At 43.5% G+C, this 17626-nt stretch overlaps 1 protein-coding gene across 1 annotated transcript in view; it reads left to right on the top strand.

Annotated features, from left to right (window-relative positions):
• Positions 1–83: 83 nt before the first annotated feature.
• The window catches only part of SPG11 (spastic paraplegia 11 (autosomal recessive)), a gene marked incomplete at its 5' end in the record, with an annotated part of 22146 nt that continues 4603 nt past the window's right edge, over positions 84–17626 (top strand). The window contains 23 exons of the mRNA XM_010185401.1: positions 84–262; positions 499–675; positions 1134–1205; positions 2050–2177; positions 2829–3004; positions 3437–3644; positions 4161–4364; positions 5274–5380; positions 6164–6309; positions 6942–7103; positions 7859–7925; positions 8380–8545; positions 9463–9668; positions 10449–10557; positions 10774–10933; positions 11417–11674; positions 11894–12094; positions 12177–12284; positions 13333–13495; positions 14296–14510; positions 14918–15659; positions 16361–16503; positions 17203–17401. Coding sequence (XP_010183703.1) covers positions 84–262; positions 499–675; positions 1134–1205; positions 2050–2177; positions 2829–3004; positions 3437–3644; positions 4161–4364; positions 5274–5380; positions 6164–6309; positions 6942–7103; positions 7859–7925; positions 8380–8545; positions 9463–9668; positions 10449–10557; positions 10774–10933; positions 11417–11674; positions 11894–12094; positions 12177–12284; positions 13333–13495; positions 14296–14510; positions 14918–15659; positions 16361–16503; positions 17203–17401 — 4296 coding nt within the window. The remainder of the gene's footprint in view (positions 263–498; positions 676–1133; positions 1206–2049; positions 2178–2828; positions 3005–3436; positions 3645–4160; positions 4365–5273; positions 5381–6163; positions 6310–6941; positions 7104–7858; positions 7926–8379; positions 8546–9462; positions 9669–10448; positions 10558–10773; positions 10934–11416; positions 11675–11893; positions 12095–12176; positions 12285–13332; positions 13496–14295; positions 14511–14917; positions 15660–16360; positions 16504–17202; positions 17402–17626) is intronic.

Genomic DNA, 17626 nt, shown 5'->3' with positions numbered 1-17626 from the left:
AATATTTTTATATTTACTATGTTAATATATAATATCTTAAAAATGCTGTATTGTTCATGTCTGTGTGACTTCTCTCTTGACAGAACCCGATCAGTTCCTGCGGAAAGGTGCAGATGTTTTAACCGATTACATTATTCAGCTTAGAAAATTTCTGAGAAAATATCCTCAGCCACAGATAAATGCGGCGCATGCAGGAAGAGATCTTGATGAAGTCCTCCCTGTGTTAGAAGAAAGCCAGGCATGGGAAAAACTGACACCAGAGGTAAAGAGGAGTAATCTGCATTTTACTATTCTTACTGAATTTATCTGAGGAAATTATTAATACGGAAACATCTTTAAACTATTGCAAAAATATCAATAAAGGGGTCATGAAGACAGTAATACTGAAGATTAACGGGGTCAGTTCGTTCCAGAGTTGTGTTTCACAGAATCACAGAATATTAGGAGTTGGAAGGGACCAACCTTCTCTCTGTTTCCCCCCCACCCTTTTTTCTTTAGGAAGTCATTGCTGATGCCATCTTAAGCAACAAAATGCCAGAGGCCCAGACCTTCTTCCGAATGCATCAGCATCCTGCTCAAAGTCGACAAGAATTTATTCAGACAGGTCTGAATCTGGTCTATGACCGGCTCCTGAAGGACAATACCAGAGAGGCCTCAGAACTTCTAAGAAATATGGTGAGAGGTGTTCAGTAAGCACGTGGATAGTTCTTGACACTTCCTCGTGAGTAACCAAAGAAATGAATGCTAAATGTGGGGAGCATTTTGCTGTCTTAAGGATGTGTTGATTCTACCACATACAGTGGAAATTAACTTGTTTGAAAGAACTGCTTTGGTCACTACTGGACCTTCAGAGTGCTGAGGGAGCCTATTTATGAGGTGTCGTGATCAGCAAAGGGTAAAGGTGATTCTGGCAAGTCAGGTATGAAAGGGTACACGTGGTGTATCCAGACATGCTGGAGACCTCACACACATCGCTGGGTTATTGTGACACCTTTAGGAACCGGTGAAGCGAGTATCACAGGCCTGGTTGTAGGAGATTGTGTGCTCTGGAAGGAAGCAGGTGCATTTCTTCTGTCAATGTACAGCTGCGATTGTACGGTTTGCATACAATGAGTATCTTCTTTTTTTGTTAGGGCTTTGATGTGAAGGAGGAATTGCGTAAGATTTGTTTCTACACAGTTGACAAACACGTCCGAGATCTGTTGGTAAGTGTAGAAAAGGCTTTTTTTGTCTGGCTGGTGTTCTTGCGTCTGATGTGTCTTTATGCTGAGAAGAAGCATTGTACTGAAGAGATTTTCAGTATGGTTTTGTCCCTGCATCCCTGCAATGTGGTTGCTGAAACATGTCATTGACATTTGCTTGAAAGAATCCAGCAGGGCCACAAAGTGATGGAGGGAGTGGAGCATCTCCTGCTGAGGAGTGGCTGAGGGAGCTGGGGCTCTTGAGCTTGGAGCAGAGGAGACTGAGGGGTGCCCTCATTCCTGGGGATCCATTTGGAAAGGGCAGTGTCAGGAGGAAGGAGCCAGGCTCTGCTCTGGGATGGCCAATGCCAGGACAAGGGGCAATGGTCCCAAGCTGGAGCACAGGAGGTTCATGTGAACATGAGGCCAAAGTTTGTGAGTGTGAGGGTTCTGGAGCATGGCCCAGGCTGCCCAGAGAGGTTGTGGAGTCTCCTTGTGTGGAGACACCCAAAGCCCTGGCCGTGTTCCTGTGTGACTGCTCTGGTGATCCTGCTCTGCAGGGGTTGCACTGGGGGAGCTTTCCAGGTCCCTTCCCACTCCTCATATTCTGTGATTCTGTGATTCTTTTATATTTGCAGTTAGAGTAAAACTTGATTAAAAGGTAATCTCGTTGTTCAGGCTCTCATGTAGTGCTCCTCTGCTTGCACACACTATGAGGTCCTGGCCCTCTTGAAATTTAAGTGTATTGACCTCAATGCTTCCAGCATTTTTTCCTACAGTTGGTTAACTCTTTACACTTGCAGGTTCGTGTACACCTTTAAGTAGATAAAAATTGTAATCGGAGGTAATACTTTAATTTGAATTAAAGGTGAAAGTTTTACGAGAAGAAAATTATTTTTCTGAAAAAGAGAAGAAAATGATAGACTTTGTGCACCAGGTTGAAAGCTTTTACTCGGAGTCCTTCCAAGAAAATAAAGAGATTCAGTCTCTTTCCAGGTAATGTGGGTTATCAGTTTTAATTATTAATTAATAACATTAATAGGATTTAAAATGTGCTGGCTTCTACGTCGCATATGATTTACTGCACTAATAGAGTCTTCTGTAACTTCATTAATTTCACGCTGGTCTTCATTTGCAGAGATAAGGGTCGGTGTGGGAACTAATTACTTTTCTCATTAATGGGACGATTGCTGTCGTGTTCTTTCCAGGCTGAACCATGACATGCTATTGTCAGTGTAACACAGGGCTTCTGTTCATGTCATCATCACCATAAAGGAAGTGTTTTTAGTAACAGAGGATATTGTTAGGATTATTGACCAAGTGAAACATGTTCAGATGGATTGTTTGCTCTAGTTTTGATCCGTGATACCCATGGTATTGCAGACTAAACCTGGACGAATCGTTTTACAGTTAAATAATTGTAAAAATGTTATACTACTTGTCATTTGGAAAAATGAGTTAATTCATCGCCCATTGCTCTCATGTGCACTCTCAGACTTTTAGCTGTAGTAAATCCCTCTACCAGAACCCTCTTCAAAATGGACTAACAAAATGAGTTGATCCATTCATCATCTTCTATTTGTTAGACTGTGGACTGTTGTTACAAAGAGTGCTAGAAAGGCTTCCTAATGCAAAGCTTCATTGCAGTTTCAAGAACTGGAGAAAGGAACACGACCTTTCCAGACACACGGCGGTGCTGGACTCACTGAATTACGACAGACATTGGGCTCACAACAGGAGGGTCAGAGTGATGTTTAACTGGGCTCAGTGGTGGGATGAGCTTATTCGGGAAATGATTCTTCTCCCCAGAAAACCACGCCAAGGCAAGTATTCTGCTACTAAGGGCTTAGAAGAAATTGTGAGTTAAAAATCTGTCTTTGACATAGTATGCTATACACAACAGTAGGTCACTCAGTGAAAATGGGTAAACGATGTGCTTCATCCTGTGTGTCATGACAAGGATCTGTGGTTTTCCTGTAAAGAAAAATTAGGGATTAGCTGAAAGGGACTTGTCTGAGGCATGGCCACTGGTTGAAATGCTGTACTCTGCTACGTTCTGTAAAGCTTATTATACTGTAGCGTTGTGTTTAGCTCTTCCAACATAGAGCTCTGACAGGCTGTAACAGCGGGCTTAATCTCAGCATCAGATTTGCAACTTTTCATTAAAAATGTGTACACGTATAAAGAAACATCAGTATTTCCCTACCTAGTGCTTGTTTGTGCTGGTTTCATCAGTTTGCCTTTTTGAAACGCAGAGCTCAAGAGCTGTAACCCTGAGATTCTCTGGATGCACTTGACAGCCCAGCACGATTGGCTTAACATTTGTTCATGGATCGACGAGCGTGAGCCCAGCCAGACTCTGTGTGGACAGACCAACTGGCCCCCTCTTGCTCCAGACGTCATGGACCGGAACATGTTATGTAGTAGCTATATGAGAAATGATATATTAAACAAGCTGGCTAGGTATGTGCCCTTAATCCATATTATACAAAATTTCTGCCTTATGTGAAGCCAAAAACCAGATAGTTACAGAAGTGCATGTTAAAGGAATCTTTGTTACATATTCGTTTTTATATGGTATTTAGTGCTTTTTTTGAAACGGCACAAATCCGTTAGTAAATTTAATTTTAGTGGTGTACTCGCACTTTCCGTTACTTGAAAACGTGAGAGCAATAGGAATCCTCTGTCAGCCCTTCGATCTTTCATAATGATGATGTTCCTGATGCCCGTTTTAATGTAAAGGAGAAAATTTAAAGCTCAGAGTGTTTCACTGCTCACGCCTGGTTCTCTGCAGTGAGCTGCAGTAAATGCAGCACTGCTAGAGCACTGGCAGATGTAGCTTGTTGTGTTTGCCTCAGTAGTGAGGTAATCCCTAGAAGGAAAGGTCTGCTTTATAATTCTGAACTGAAAACCCCCTTCAGAACTTCTTGGAGGTGTCACTGTCTGATCAGTGTGGGTGCTTTCTCTCTTTTCTGATAGAAATGGAATCTTTGTCCGCTCCGAGTTGGAAGATTTTGAGCTTTTGCTGCACAGACTGTCTTACATCGGGGGAGTTCTGCAGAATCCTCACCCTGTTCCAGAATGCAGTGCTGCAGGGGGTTTGGACTTCCACACTCGCTTCATCCTTCACTGTCTAGAGCATAATTTGCAGTATCCCTTATACACTTACTTAGACTACTACAGGTACGGATGCTTTTCATCCCTCAAATCTCATGCAGACTTAAATAACAAAACACAATTTTAGTAGCTGCCAGGAAGAGTTTTCCTCAACCCTTGCTGTTTGGTGAGAAAAACTTGGGTCACAGTGTCATTTACTGAAAAACTGCAGGGCAGTGTGTTAGGTTTCATGCTGGATTTTGAACCTGTACTCAGGTTGTCTTGTCAAGATTAATTTGTGTGTCAGTCATCAAAGGAAACAATTATAATTATATGATCTTAAAAGCAATACAGCCTTAAATGAGCCAAACCAGCTTGTTCTTCAGAAACTCTCTCACTTGAGCACAAGTATGAGTTCATTCTTGATGCATTCACAAATGAAGAAATTGCTGGTTTCCATCTAAATAAGGATTACTTGGGACTTCAAGGAGAAAAATTAGGCATTGGAAGTATACAAATACTGTCCACTTAATGAATACTTGGCTATTAAAATTTCTTAGCTGTAACTCCAGTCTAACAGTGAAATTATTAAGAAGGTCAAAGTGGACAAGAGAGAAGCCAGCAGATCTTGTGGTGTTTGTTTGTATAATCAGTTTTAGTTTGCATCAAATATTCAGATTATGCAGAGTGATAATTGTGAATCAAGTCCCTTCTTTGCAAAGTGTTGGGTTGTCAGGTCTGGAAACTGTAACGTTGATTTACAGAGGCAGGCAGGCACAGAAACATCATCTTGAAGAAGGGAGCTGTCAGAGCTGCCGTATCAGCTGAAACCGCACATCTTGCAGAGAAGGGTGATGTTGTTTGACTCCTTCATAGGAATGCATGAATCAAGTCACTGTATCACCAATGCTCTTCATTTTTACCATAGTCTTCTACTGGGGCAGAGGATGGTTACAAATGCTGCATTGTCACTGCTGCTTCTCATCTTATTTCCAGTTTATCTCCTTCAAACTGCCCTATTTTGGATAACAAGGAATTGCACGAAGCGCATCCCTGGTTTGAATTTCTCGTGCAGTGTCGAGGGGTTGCCAGTAATCCCCAAGGTAGGAGGCAGGCCTGGCTCAGGAAGTGCTCCCGTGTTAATGCCGCTACCTGAGTATTTGGCACAGCCGAATTTAATTCTCTGCTTTGCTGCAAACTATTTTCTGACCTTGGCAAATCATTTACATGTGCATCAGTTCTTCATCTGTAAAATGTGGATTAGAATTCCAGTGTACATAAAGATTTGGAGGCTGTAGATATGTGAAAATTGCTTTGTGTGTGATCCTCATTGCCTCCGTTTTGATTATATTCCTGACAGGTTGAACTGAAGGAGAACTGATAAGAAATTGAATATACTACTAAAATTAAAGCTTCCTCTTGTTCCTGTGGTGCATTTTGACTTCTCTGGCCCTTATTTTGTTTGCTTTTTTTCAGTTATTGTCACTGAAAATCAGTAGAATTTGTGCCCTTAACTCACTTCACCTTTTAAAAAACATTTCGTCTTCTGTAGAGTCACACATTGACGAGTTACAAAAATAAACCAAAGTGAAGCTTTTTCAGAAAGTGGGGTCAGCGTAGCATAAAGAATTGAACCAATACGGTTTTAAACTGTGTGGCTCGTTTGAAATCAGTCTGTGTGGGTAGAAGTGTGGTTTGAAATCAGGGCAAGCTTGGTAAAATTCAGAGCAGCTTCTCCGTATTTATAAGTAAATCGAGAAAAATCACTATTGACAAAAAACAGGACTTTCCAGCATTTTTTGTAGTTGTAGAGCAGTTTTAATGCATGATCTAATAATTTAATATTGGCTTTGTGTGAAATTAAGTCTTTTTTTTCTTTTTTTAAGATCCGAAGATGATTTTCCAGGCTAGCCTGGCCAATGCCCAGATCTTGATCCCCAGTAATCAAGCCAGCGTGAGCAGCATGCTGCTGGAGGGACGAACGCTGTTAGCACTCGCTACTACGATGTACGCGCCCGGAGGTATTGACCAGGTACTGTGTGCAGCAGGTTGTTGAGAGGCTTTTGGAGGAGTTCTCATCCGGTGTTGAAAGCTCAAAGGCCTACGTTAATAAAAATAAATGTACCAATGCCATTTTATGATGGTGTGCTTGTATCCCCTTTTGCTGGGGGATAGCTTTTAAGTAAAATCATCATCTGTAGCTCTCAAGGAAATGAAGCAGTGGGTACCCGACTGCTCCTCTGCTGGGATCTGTACAGGTGTTACTCAGCTTCCACGTTTTTGTGTTTAAAAGCTGAAAATCTGGACACATCCAAAACTTCAGCCCACTGGGTACCTTGTGTTAACCAGTGCATTGCGCTATAGAGAGCAAAATGCACACTACAAACAATTACACTTTGAAATGAAAAATGCTTGGCAAACCACACGTTGGAGCAGGATTTATTAATACAGATGGCTTTTTGAGACATGACCTAAAACATTAGATACTGTTGAAGCTAAGTCTAAAATAACTGAAAATAATTTTACAGGGAAAAAATTGTACTTTCTATGCTGCTCTTGTACGTCACGTTTCCATGAGGTCATTTGGCACATTCAGAGATTGATTTATTGTTATCTTAATCTTTCTTCTTCCTAATGAAATGACTTTGCTTCCTTGCAATGTAGGTTCTTCAGAATGAAGATACAGAGAAACCTCTGAAGAAAGTTGATCCACAGCTCTTAAAAATGGCGTTGACTCCTTACCCCAAACTCAAAGCCGCTCTCTTTCCCCCGTGTACTTCTCATGGAATTTTGCCACCTGACATCTCTCTTTACCATCTCCTTCAGGTACACAAAATGCTTCTCAGTGATGCTTTTTGGCAGAACAAAAGCAAAGAGAAGCTTGTTTCCAGCTAAAGCCTGGAGGGTGGGACTGTGGGTTGGGTCCTTGGAATCCCGAATCCTTTCACTTCATATCTGTGGTATGAGAGAAACTGAGAGTTGGAAGAAATGCTTCAAGTTATTCACTGTAGGAAAAGTGTTAACTTTGCTAAGATCACAGTTTAGCAAAATACACAAGCATGTTCTTTCCTTGTTTCCTTCGACCAAAGCCTAAACTTTTGTGTCAGGAGGAAGGAGCCAGGCTCTGCTCTGGGGTGCCCAATTCCAGCACAAGGGGCAATGGTCCCAAGCTGGAGCACAGGAGGTTCATGTGAACATGAGGCCAAACTTTGTCAGTGTGAGGGTGCAGAGCATGGCCCAGGCTGCCCAGAGAGGTTGTGGAGTCTCCTTGTGTGGAGACACCCAAAGCCCTGGCTGTGTTCCTGTGTGACTGCTCTGGTGATCCTGCTCTGGCAGGGGTTGCACTGGGGGAGCTTTCCAGGTCCCTTCCAAGCCCTCACATTCTGGGATGTGTGATTCTTTTCCTTGCACTTGTTTGTGTTCTGATCCTGTGGAGCAGATAAACACTGCCTTTGCAGAAGACACAGCACAGCTTGGTGGCAGCACAGCCATTCCCAATTGCTGCTAGTGCTCCCTAAAATACTCTGGTCTGATGTGAAAGTCTTAAGCTGTCTCAGTACATTTTGTTTCTTATCTTTCAGGCATTAGTGCCGTTTGATCCCTCTAAATTATTTGGCTGGCAGTCTACAAATACTCTCGCTGTATCAGGTATGTTACTTTCAAGTTTTATATGCTTTTCTAGCTCCAGCGCCTAGGATAAAATAACTTCCAGAGGAATTATTTGGCAGATGAACTTACTGAAAGGGCCATATCTTTAACCAGAAAATAATGTAATTTACTGACATTTTGTTTTGAAGCTAAATCCTAGATAAGTTACATTTTTCCATTAAGCCCTTCACAGACACGTTTTTTCCCTAAACACACTATGAGCTAGAAAAGCAGTGTTTTCCTTTAAAAGCAAGTTGAGAGCCTAAGAAGTGATCTAGAGTTCTGATTTTCAAATGAGAACTGGAATTTCAGTGGGGTTTGGGGTTGCAGAGATTTGAATTAGAACGAGAAGAGAGGTATGGGATTGTCATCTCCCGTTTTGTAGCTGAAAGGCATTTTCTCGTGTTTAGTTCAAGTGCTTATCAACACATGATAACGATGACGTTCTCCCTAGATGCATCAAGTGACTTTCCTCATTTTTCATCCCCTGAACTGGTGAACAAATACGCTGTAATGGAACGACTGGATTTCTTGTACTATTTGCACCATGGCCGTCCATCCTTTGCTTTTGGTACATTTTTGGTCCAGCAGTTAATAAAGAGCAAATCCCCCAAGCAGTCGTAAGTCTTCTCAGAAATGATGATTGGATGGTTCCTGTGAAGCTCTTAACCTAGCACGTGGAGTGACATTAATCCTCCCCAGCAGCAATGATGTGGTGTGCATTACATCTCTCGAAATCTCAGGTGTCCTAGGAGTCTGTTCAGTCTAGCATCAAGTAGGGTAGAAATGAAATGTCACCCAAAAGGGGAGCTTTAATTTGAATTAGCTAAATAAAACCTGCACAATGAAAGCAAGAAGTGAAAACTGTTCCAGTCACATCAGACACAGGTGTGATGTGTGATCTCCAGATCACTTTATAGAAAAGAGATGCCCCTTTTCTTTGTCTTTTCCTAAAGGTGACACTTTGTTTATTGAATTAATAAGACAAATAATGGACTGGAGATTGAGGGAATGAAATTTTCTGGCTGAAGCTTCAAAAGATGTTCAAAAGGATGCAGCCAAATTACACATCTTGCTTGAATGTATTACATTTACTATGAAGTATACTGGAAATTAGCAGGAGCTACGTCAGAACAGTCGCTTGGTTCCTGGATGTCTTGTTTGTGTATTAATGTATTTGTTTCTTTTCACCATTTGTGCAACTCTCAGATCCAGGTCAGGTCCTTTGTGCTGCAGTGCTTGGGTTGTAAACTCTGCAGTGGGACTTCTGGCACTGAAGCTGACAGATGGATTTTATTAGTTACAGTGTCAAATGCTTTGGCTTTAGCTTTTGTTAAAGTTTGTTAAATTGCAAACCACGTGTGAGGCTTTATTCTCATACCAGCATTTTTCATCAATATGAAACTTTTCATTGGTAAATATCATACATGCTCCTAATGTCTGTGGGTGTATTACACCTTGTGGGTACTTGTTTACACGTGGAATATTTGAAAATTGGTTAAAATCGTGTGTGCTAACCGGTGTTCTTTCGTTCCAGGATTCAGCAGGCAGGAAGTGAAGCCTGTGTTTTAGCTCTGTCTTCCTTTGGTGTCCCTTCGGTGGGAGCAGCCTGTGTCTGCTTTCTGGAGTTGCTCGGTCTCGACAGCCTCAAGCTCAGAGTCGACATTAAAGTTGCAAACCTAATTTTCAGTTACAGAACTAGAAATGAAGGATCTCAGCACAATCAGATAAGAGAATCTTTGGGTAAGAGTGTCTTTTGTTTGTTTTAAACTAGGGTGCTCTGTATTTGTTGGAGGAGAAGCAGAGATGGGTTGAAAAATGGTCCCTAACTTCTCAGGAGTGCAGGAAAAGCATCCTGTCCTTTGAAGAGTCACAGATTTTGCTCTTTTATTCCTGCTTCTTGCTAATTTTTAAGGTGCATTTTGAATCTGGCATGCAAAATAAGGTGGGAAATCTGTTATACGACACAGAGCCATAATTGCAGGAGTATCTAATGGATACTATCCAACAGCTGCCTAAGGCTCAGTGTGATATTTAGTAAGGTTCTGCCTAATGTTGTAGTAATATAACTAGGGAACTAAACAAAGGGACATCACCAAATCTCTTTTCTCTTTCCTACTTGAAAACTCTTGCAGCTGCAGTGAAATCAGATGTTCAAAGCCATAAGGAAATTAAATTCATCCTAGCAATCACATCAGAAAGTTGAATTTCTAGCTATAGGTCCACAGGTGTCTCCTTGTCTCGGCTGGGAAACTGCTGGCATTTATTTATGCTTTTGTGATAATCCTAAAAAATACGTTATTTAAAACTACAGGTAGAGCTTATTGTAAAAAAAAGTTGTGATTTGAAAGTTGAAATTCTTTTTTCAGAAATCAAGTAGCCACTTTGGTGCCAGACTTGGTTATTGAAACGTTTACATCGATAGGATTTGCTCTTCTTATTGATTTTGGTACTTTTGAAAATATTACCCCTACTCTGATCCCAAATGGCATCTCAGAAATAGCCTTGTGTTCTTTTAAACAGTTGAAAAGTTAACAAAGTTGGCTGGTGATGAAAAAGCAGCAGCAGCAGCAGTCCTTGTCTCCTTAGAAGAAGCCTTTTGGGATGCAATTGAGCATCAAGGCATAGAGAAGTGAGTAAAACATGATTTAAAGGATTACGTTCAATTGAGATTGAACTCTGAATTGTACTGTGTGTTTTATTGCAGTGATCTGAACAACAGTATTTGAATTTAGAATATAGCCTGGGTATTTCAGACACCCTTGGGCCACACGATGGGTTTATACGTTGTTAACGTCTGATATAAATGCCAGTTAATTACAGCTGAAGCTCTTGACGTTGCATGCAGGACCTCTGGTGAGTCCAGAAGGCAGTGGTCCTTGGTAATGCAGTTCTGTAAACTCCATCGTATTGCCCTGAGTACATCTTACCTACGGGAATGTGCCAGATCCAGCGACTGGCTGCAGTTCATCATCCAGACCCAGCTGCACGGCTACCGGCCGGACGAGGTGAGCAATCCGTGGTCTGAAATGAAGATAGAGTTTGTCCAGAATGTACTTTGTGATGTTCAAAACAGGAAAAAAGGAAGGAAAAATGTGAGGAAGCTCACTGGAAGATTCCAGGTCAGGCGGTGCTTAGCAGGCCTAGGATTTTAACTGGGATCAGTTTGTTGTTATCTTGCAAAGAAAAACATGTAATTACACATAGCAACTGGCTGGACGCGTCACGATGCACTGTTAGTGTGACAGATATGCCAGAAACGAGTGTTTCCAAGGCATTTTAGCTCCACGTAAAACGATGAGCTTCAATATCTTTTTAGAATAATTCACACCCACAGAGTGAGTTTTCCTCTCTAAGTCTCCAAAGATGTATTAAAAAATGAGATTTGAAGAATGTTTTGTCTTTTCTGCGTAGTAGTGCTTCCGTCCTTCTCCTCCCTCGTTCTCGTTGGGTCTCGCTCTGCACAGATGTGTTTGGTTGTGTTTTCCTAGGTCATTTCTGTCCTTCAAGATTTCACTCCCGCTTTACAAGATCACTTGCTGTTGGCGTTGGAGAAGTTGCCACCTTTGTGTCCCGATGCGGGGAGCCCTGAGAGCGGCACCGCCAGCGTGGTGAAGAGCAGATACGCAGACAGTCTCTTCCAAATCCTTTTCCAGTGCCAGGGGCACTCCAGCCCTTCACGTTACCTCCTGACTGAAGGACTGAGAGCGCACGCTCCTGTTCTGAGCGTGCTAGCAGCGTGTTTCCAGGTGAGCATTGCTGAGGTTATTTCTATTTTAGAGGGATAAGTAATTAAAAAGTGGTAGTAGTGCGTGGTTACGTGAAGTGGTGGGTACGTAGGTCGCGTTCATTGAGGCTTTTCCTCAATTTCTGTTGTAATTGTGGACAGCATGAGACCTTTGGCCAAGTGATCCGTAATGAGGTGGTGTTTTCTCTGTTGTAAACCCATCGGTTGTGGCATTTGGCAGGATGCAAACATTCTTCACTGTCTCTGTGTGTGGATGATCACTGCTGTGGATGATGTTACCAGAGCTGAAGCAACAAACCACGTTCAGAGCTCGGCGGAAAATCACGAGTGGGATCTTCACGACCTGGCAGTTATCTGGAAAGTCTTCTTAAGAAAGCAAAGAAGTAAAACTCTTCTGAATGGCTTCCAGCTCTTTTTAAAGGTGAGATAATGCCTTTTTCTAAATTCTGCATTTATTGAGGTACTTTTAGGAAATAATTATAACTTATTTTTATGTCTTGAAGGATTCTCCTTTGCTGTATATACTGGAGATGTATGAACTATGTATGAACTGTAAAAAATACAGTGAAGCTAAAACCAAACTGGACAAGTTTCAGGAAAGCCTCACAAAGGTAAGAAGATTCATTTTCTCTAAATGCTTTTCCCTTGTTGGAATGGGACAGGCACCTAATGTCACATATGAAAATAATGAAAATGGTGTGCTTAGAATGGTCTGGGAGCTCATTTGTGAACAGCTTCAGCAGATTCTTCTCATTGCTGGTGGCTGATTGAAGAACATTTTTGACGATTCGGAACCTGCAGGGTATTTTTCTGAATCCTTTTGTTTTAAGTTGATATGGGCAGATTGAAATACAACGTCATCCTCCCTGTGTGAGCAGTTTCCTGCTTGAGGGTTGGCATTGACTCAAGCAGGACCACTGTTGGTAAACTGAATTGTTTCTGGGGATATTCTCTGTTCTCTATTGACCAGGGCAAGTCAATACTGAGCTGATAAACCAGCAACCTACAGAGAGTGTCTGTTTAAGACAGACAACGCTTTTGCCTGTGTTTCAGAGCTTCTGCAGAAGTCTGTGATACTGCTTTGGTTTTGGTAGCTGTGTGGGCTTTTCTCTGGAAACGGCTCAGTGAACTGAATCACACACGGCGATTAAAACACTGGCTTAGCAGTTGGTTTTCATGCAGTGTTCCTTGTTTATCACACACAGGTTTTCACAAGTGTTTGAATTTCTTTCCTTCACAATTTTCTCATTCCCTGAATACCTTGCTAATTAACACTCCGTGTCATTAGTGGTTTTCCTTCCTGCAGTTCAGGCTCAGGCTGGGTGTGTTTCCTTTCCTGTGCACCACTCACACAGTGAAGACGCTTACGAAGTGCTGTGACGAGAGCTGTTCACCTGGCAGTTTATCTACCTGTTTCTGACCCTTCTCCCATCTTTTATCTCTTTGGTGGTCCCCCTGCCATAGAACTTTCAGATCAAAGTCAAACGTAGAACAGTGATGGATCAGCGTCCCCTTGGGAATGGCAGGTCGTTGTTTCTTAAAGGAGGAGGTAGATCTGGTGCACCTCCCATTTCCAGTGCGATTCCCACCGAGATGCAGAATATCTTTGCAAAAAGAACCCAAACAAACCCAACTCTTAAAAAATTGTTGTCTGCACAGCTTAAAACTGAAGGCGAAGCAGCAGCTTCAGAATTGCCCGTGCGATGGATGGAGTCACAAGCTTTGTTCCTTCTTGAACTGATGATGCAGCAATGTGGAACGGAGTATGAGCTAGGAAAGCTCCTGCAGCTGCTTGCTGCCACAGATCATCTTCTACTCGATGGTAAATACAGCTTCCTCTGTTAGCTGCTATTACTGCTTTAATCTAAAGACCGTATCCAATGCTTTTGGAGTGACTGAAAATGTTTGCTTTAAGTGTACTCAGGCTGTTTTATTTTTGTATGAGACTTTGTATAGCTGAAGTTGGTCCTTATGGTGAATTACACAGAATCGCTGGGTTGGAAAAGCCCTCTGAGATCATCACGTCCAACCGTTCCTGTCTACCCCTAAACCATATCCCTAAGTACCTCGTCTACCCGCTCTTTAAACACATCCAGGGATGGTGACTCCACCACCTCCCTGGGCAGCCTGTTCCAGCTTCTGACGACCCTCTCAGTAAAGAACTTCCTCCTTATCTCTGACCTGAACCTCCCTTGGCACAGCTTGGTGCCGTTTCCCCTTGTTCTATCCCCCATCACCTGGGAGAAGAGCCCAGCACCCACCTCTCCACAAGCTCCCTTGAGGCAGTTGTAGGTGGTGATGAGGTCTCCCCTCAGCCTTCTCTTCTCCAGGCTAAACAAGCCCAGTTCCCTCAGCCGCTCCTCATAAGGCTTGAATTGCAGTGGTGAAAGTGTACTTGTGTGTGTAAGTGTTTAGGAGAATGGGTACGTTCAAGTGTTGATGAGGAGTGCACACATTATCTACAGAAGTTATGCATTTAGAGCTTATTTTCAGTCCCTTGGAGGTTTTAGAGTGTAAAATCCCTGCTCCTCCCCTGGCAGGGCTGCATGCTGAAAGAAGGAGCAGGATTTCCTCAGGTTTAAAAACCAGCTGCCTTTAATTGTGTATGCGCTTTTAAAACAGGCCCTTACGTGAAGAAGCTCTGTGCGCTCAGTGAGACCCTGCAGGATTCCTCCGTATCAATTAACCGCTCCGTGCTAACGAGTTCCAGCATGGAGGCGTTTCAGAGCGAGTGCAGATCGATCCTGGAGCAGCTGCAAGAGCAAGGCAGGTTCTCACTGGCACGGGAGGTGGCAGCGCTGGCTGAGTTGCCCGTGGACAACATCGTTATCCGAGAGGTACGGTACGGTTACATCCTGATGTTCACCTCCAACACCCTGTGACTGGCAGTGTTGGGAAGTCACTTCTCAGTCTTCCTGAAACAAGGGTTTTCCTTCAAATCACTTTTTATTTAACTGCAAGCGCACCAAACAAGTTGACTGTAAGTGCTGAGCTGAAGAGGACAGTGCAGCTTTCCTTATTCTCTTACTGCTTTTACTTGCTGTGCTATCAGTTTTATTTGGTGATAGATGGATTTGTTGCATACTGAGACAATCTAAATTCTGTTTTTCAGTGTTCTAGCCATCCGGTGTGAGTTCTTTGCTTTGGAAAGAGGGTTGTTTAAAACCTCTGTGAATTTTGCCGTTGTTTAAAACCTCTGTGAATTTTGTAGGTGTTTAAAACCTTTGTGATTTTTTTTTTGCAGGTTCTAAGAGATCTGCATCACTTAAGAGACACTGGACAGTGGCATCAGAACCAGACAAGAACTGAATTCTGGAAAAAATGTAACGACAGCTTCGAGAAAAATGCAATCTCCAACAAAGCCGCGTCGGATTTTTTTCTTAACCAGGCAAGCACAGTATTTGAATCTCCAGCTCACGAGAAGTTACACAGCTTCATGGAGCGACATTTGCTGCTTACCCTGGCTGGCCACTGGCTGGCCAAGGACGACTCGGTGTCCCTGCCCAAATTAGAAGAAATAGAGAAGCAGATCTGGATTTGTCGCATCGCCCAACAAACGTTATCCACAGAGGAGGGGTCAGGCAAGCCGAGGTTTTCCTCCCACGTTGTGAACGGGGATCTTACCTTCGATAACTTAGCTAAGGAGTTTTCTTTTTCCAAGCTGCCTGCTCTGAACACACCCAAGCACCTCAGAGTAGAGGCGCTTGCATTCGGAGAGGCTGCGCAGCCGATGAGTAACGATGAGGAGGAGTCACTCAGGCTCCTGGTGGGATCCCTGCTCGACGAAGGCAGCGTCCACGAGGCCAGCCGTGTCTGCCAGTATTTCCGTTTCTACGACAGAGACGTTTCGCTGGTGCTGCACTGCAGAGCTCTGGCTGCAGGGGACATTGTTGCAGCCAGACTGCACTCAGACAGTCAGGCTCTCCTTGCAGTGAAGGAGAAGACGCCTGAAAGCAGCGTGGCTCCGCAAAGCAGAGTCCCCAGCAGTAAGTAACAGCGAGCAGTTAATACCAGGGCTGGGGGTCCACTGGGTTCTTCCTCTTTTCTTACAGTGTTGATTTCCCCCAAAATTCCTGCAGGAAATAAGGTCTTCCTGACAGCAGGTAAAGTCCTTGGTCATAAATCCTCCCATGAAAGGAGTTTGAAGGCTTGTAACATGCATGGCTTGTGTGTGCTTCAGGCAGGGCCTTTCTGTAGGCAGTTTCTATAGGCTCTTAACTGCTCACTCTTTATAGTTCACAGTTCTGCTCCAGTAACGTAGCACTGCAGGTCATCCCCGTTCCTGCTTTTGGAGTACACACTCTGGTGCATCCTGAGTGCGTTTCTGGAGCTGAAACGTGGAAGTGCTTTCATTTTTTCTCTGAATTCTGTGTACATTATAAAGGAGTTAGTGTTTCTAATTAATAGCAAGGCTAAGGCTGGAAATGTTTATCTATAAAATGTGCATGTTTATAAAGTCTGAATGCAGAAGCTGTCAGCTGGAATATGACTTTCTAATGCTAACATGTGTAAAGCTGAACAGGAATAGGAGGAGTAAATGAAGCCTAAGCCATCAGAAAGGCTGCCGAACCCTTATGCTGTCTTACACTTAGGAATTTTACATCTGAGGTATTATTGTGGGTATTTTGGCTCATTTGTGTTCTGTCTACCTTTATGAGAAAGGCATTTATAGTATTTTTGTTTGCAGCATCAAGCTTAGACGACTGGACACACCTCGTGGCTCCATCTCCAGATGACCAGGTTGTTACCAGCCTGAAGGCTCTCACAGATGAATGTGTCCATGGCAGGAACTACTGCAGACAGGTCCTCTGTTTGTATGAGCTCTCTAAGGTAGGTGCCTCATTGAAGAAACAGGCGGTTTGTATCAAGCAGTGCTGTGGAGGAAAGCACAGAGTGGTCAAAGTACTCACCAGGTGCCTGAAACGAGCCTCAGAGGCTGGAATTGCCAAGGCTTTGTGTGGAAAAATGGCCAGATGCTCCCTGGGCGTGAAGTGTTGAAATGAACCCAACTCCAGGCTCCCCAGGCCCCTGCCTCTGCCCCAGCTAAGCCAGATTTCAGCCCCTGTCTCTCTTTGATGTGCCTTTCTGATAATCTTTGGAGCAGATGTTGTTCATCTAGCCCTTTGCTGTAGGTCTGTGTTGTGGATGCCTTCGGAATCAACACCAACCCCAAAGTAGACAAGGAGGCAGCAGCTGCCTTAGAAGTTCTGGCACAGAAGGGCTCTGCAGGCTTCTCCAGGTATTTTAAGTGTTAAGGTTTAGATTTGGTTCAGGAAAGCATCTCTGCCCATGGTGACAGCTCTGTGGGTATCAGGCTCCAAACACAAAGTACTCAGGTGCCATCCTGGTGTGGAGAACAGTGATACTGGAGCTGCTCAGGTGAAGGCACTGTTACCCACTGTAAGGATGGGGTATGTTTGCAGTTTTAAACTGAGCTTTGTCTGCTCATCATGAAGATGTCCTGCAGGTCCCTGTGTTCAGGACTGGAATTTCTGGGGTAGGTTTTCTAAGTGTGTGTGTGTTTCCTAGGAACTGAACTGCTCCTACAGTGAAATGTCAGCCCGCGACCCCGAAAACGTGCTGCGGGCGATCCTGTCGTCCCGTCAGCCGGACAGGGGCAGGAGAGCCCAGGCCTTCATCTCCACGCAGGGCCTGCAGCCCCAGAGCGTGGCAGAGCTGGTGGCTGAAGAAATCATGCAGGAGTTACTGGCACCATCAGAAGGGAAAGGTAGGGAAGAGGCTTGAGCTTGTATGTCAGCATTTTGGGGGTTTAAGTGTGATATTTGTCTGTCTGAAAACCGGTCCTTGCTCCTCAGATCCCGAGTGCTAGTTACAGTCAGTAATGGTTGGGCAGCTCTTGTGTAAGAGTTTTGTGTAAGGGTTTTCATTGAGTTCCTAAGTTGAACTCGTGGAAGAGCATGGACAGAGCCACTGCAAGGGACAGGGCAGGGTT

Source organism: Mesitornis unicolor, unplaced genomic scaffold, assembly GCF_000695765.1.
Source record: "Mesitornis unicolor isolate BGI_N332 unplaced genomic scaffold, ASM69576v1 scaffold3635, whole genome shotgun sequence".
Classification (NCBI taxonomy): domain Eukaryota; kingdom Metazoa; phylum Chordata; class Aves; order Mesitornithiformes; family Mesitornithidae; genus Mesitornis; species Mesitornis unicolor.
This window is presented reverse-complemented; position numbering and strand designations above follow the sequence as displayed.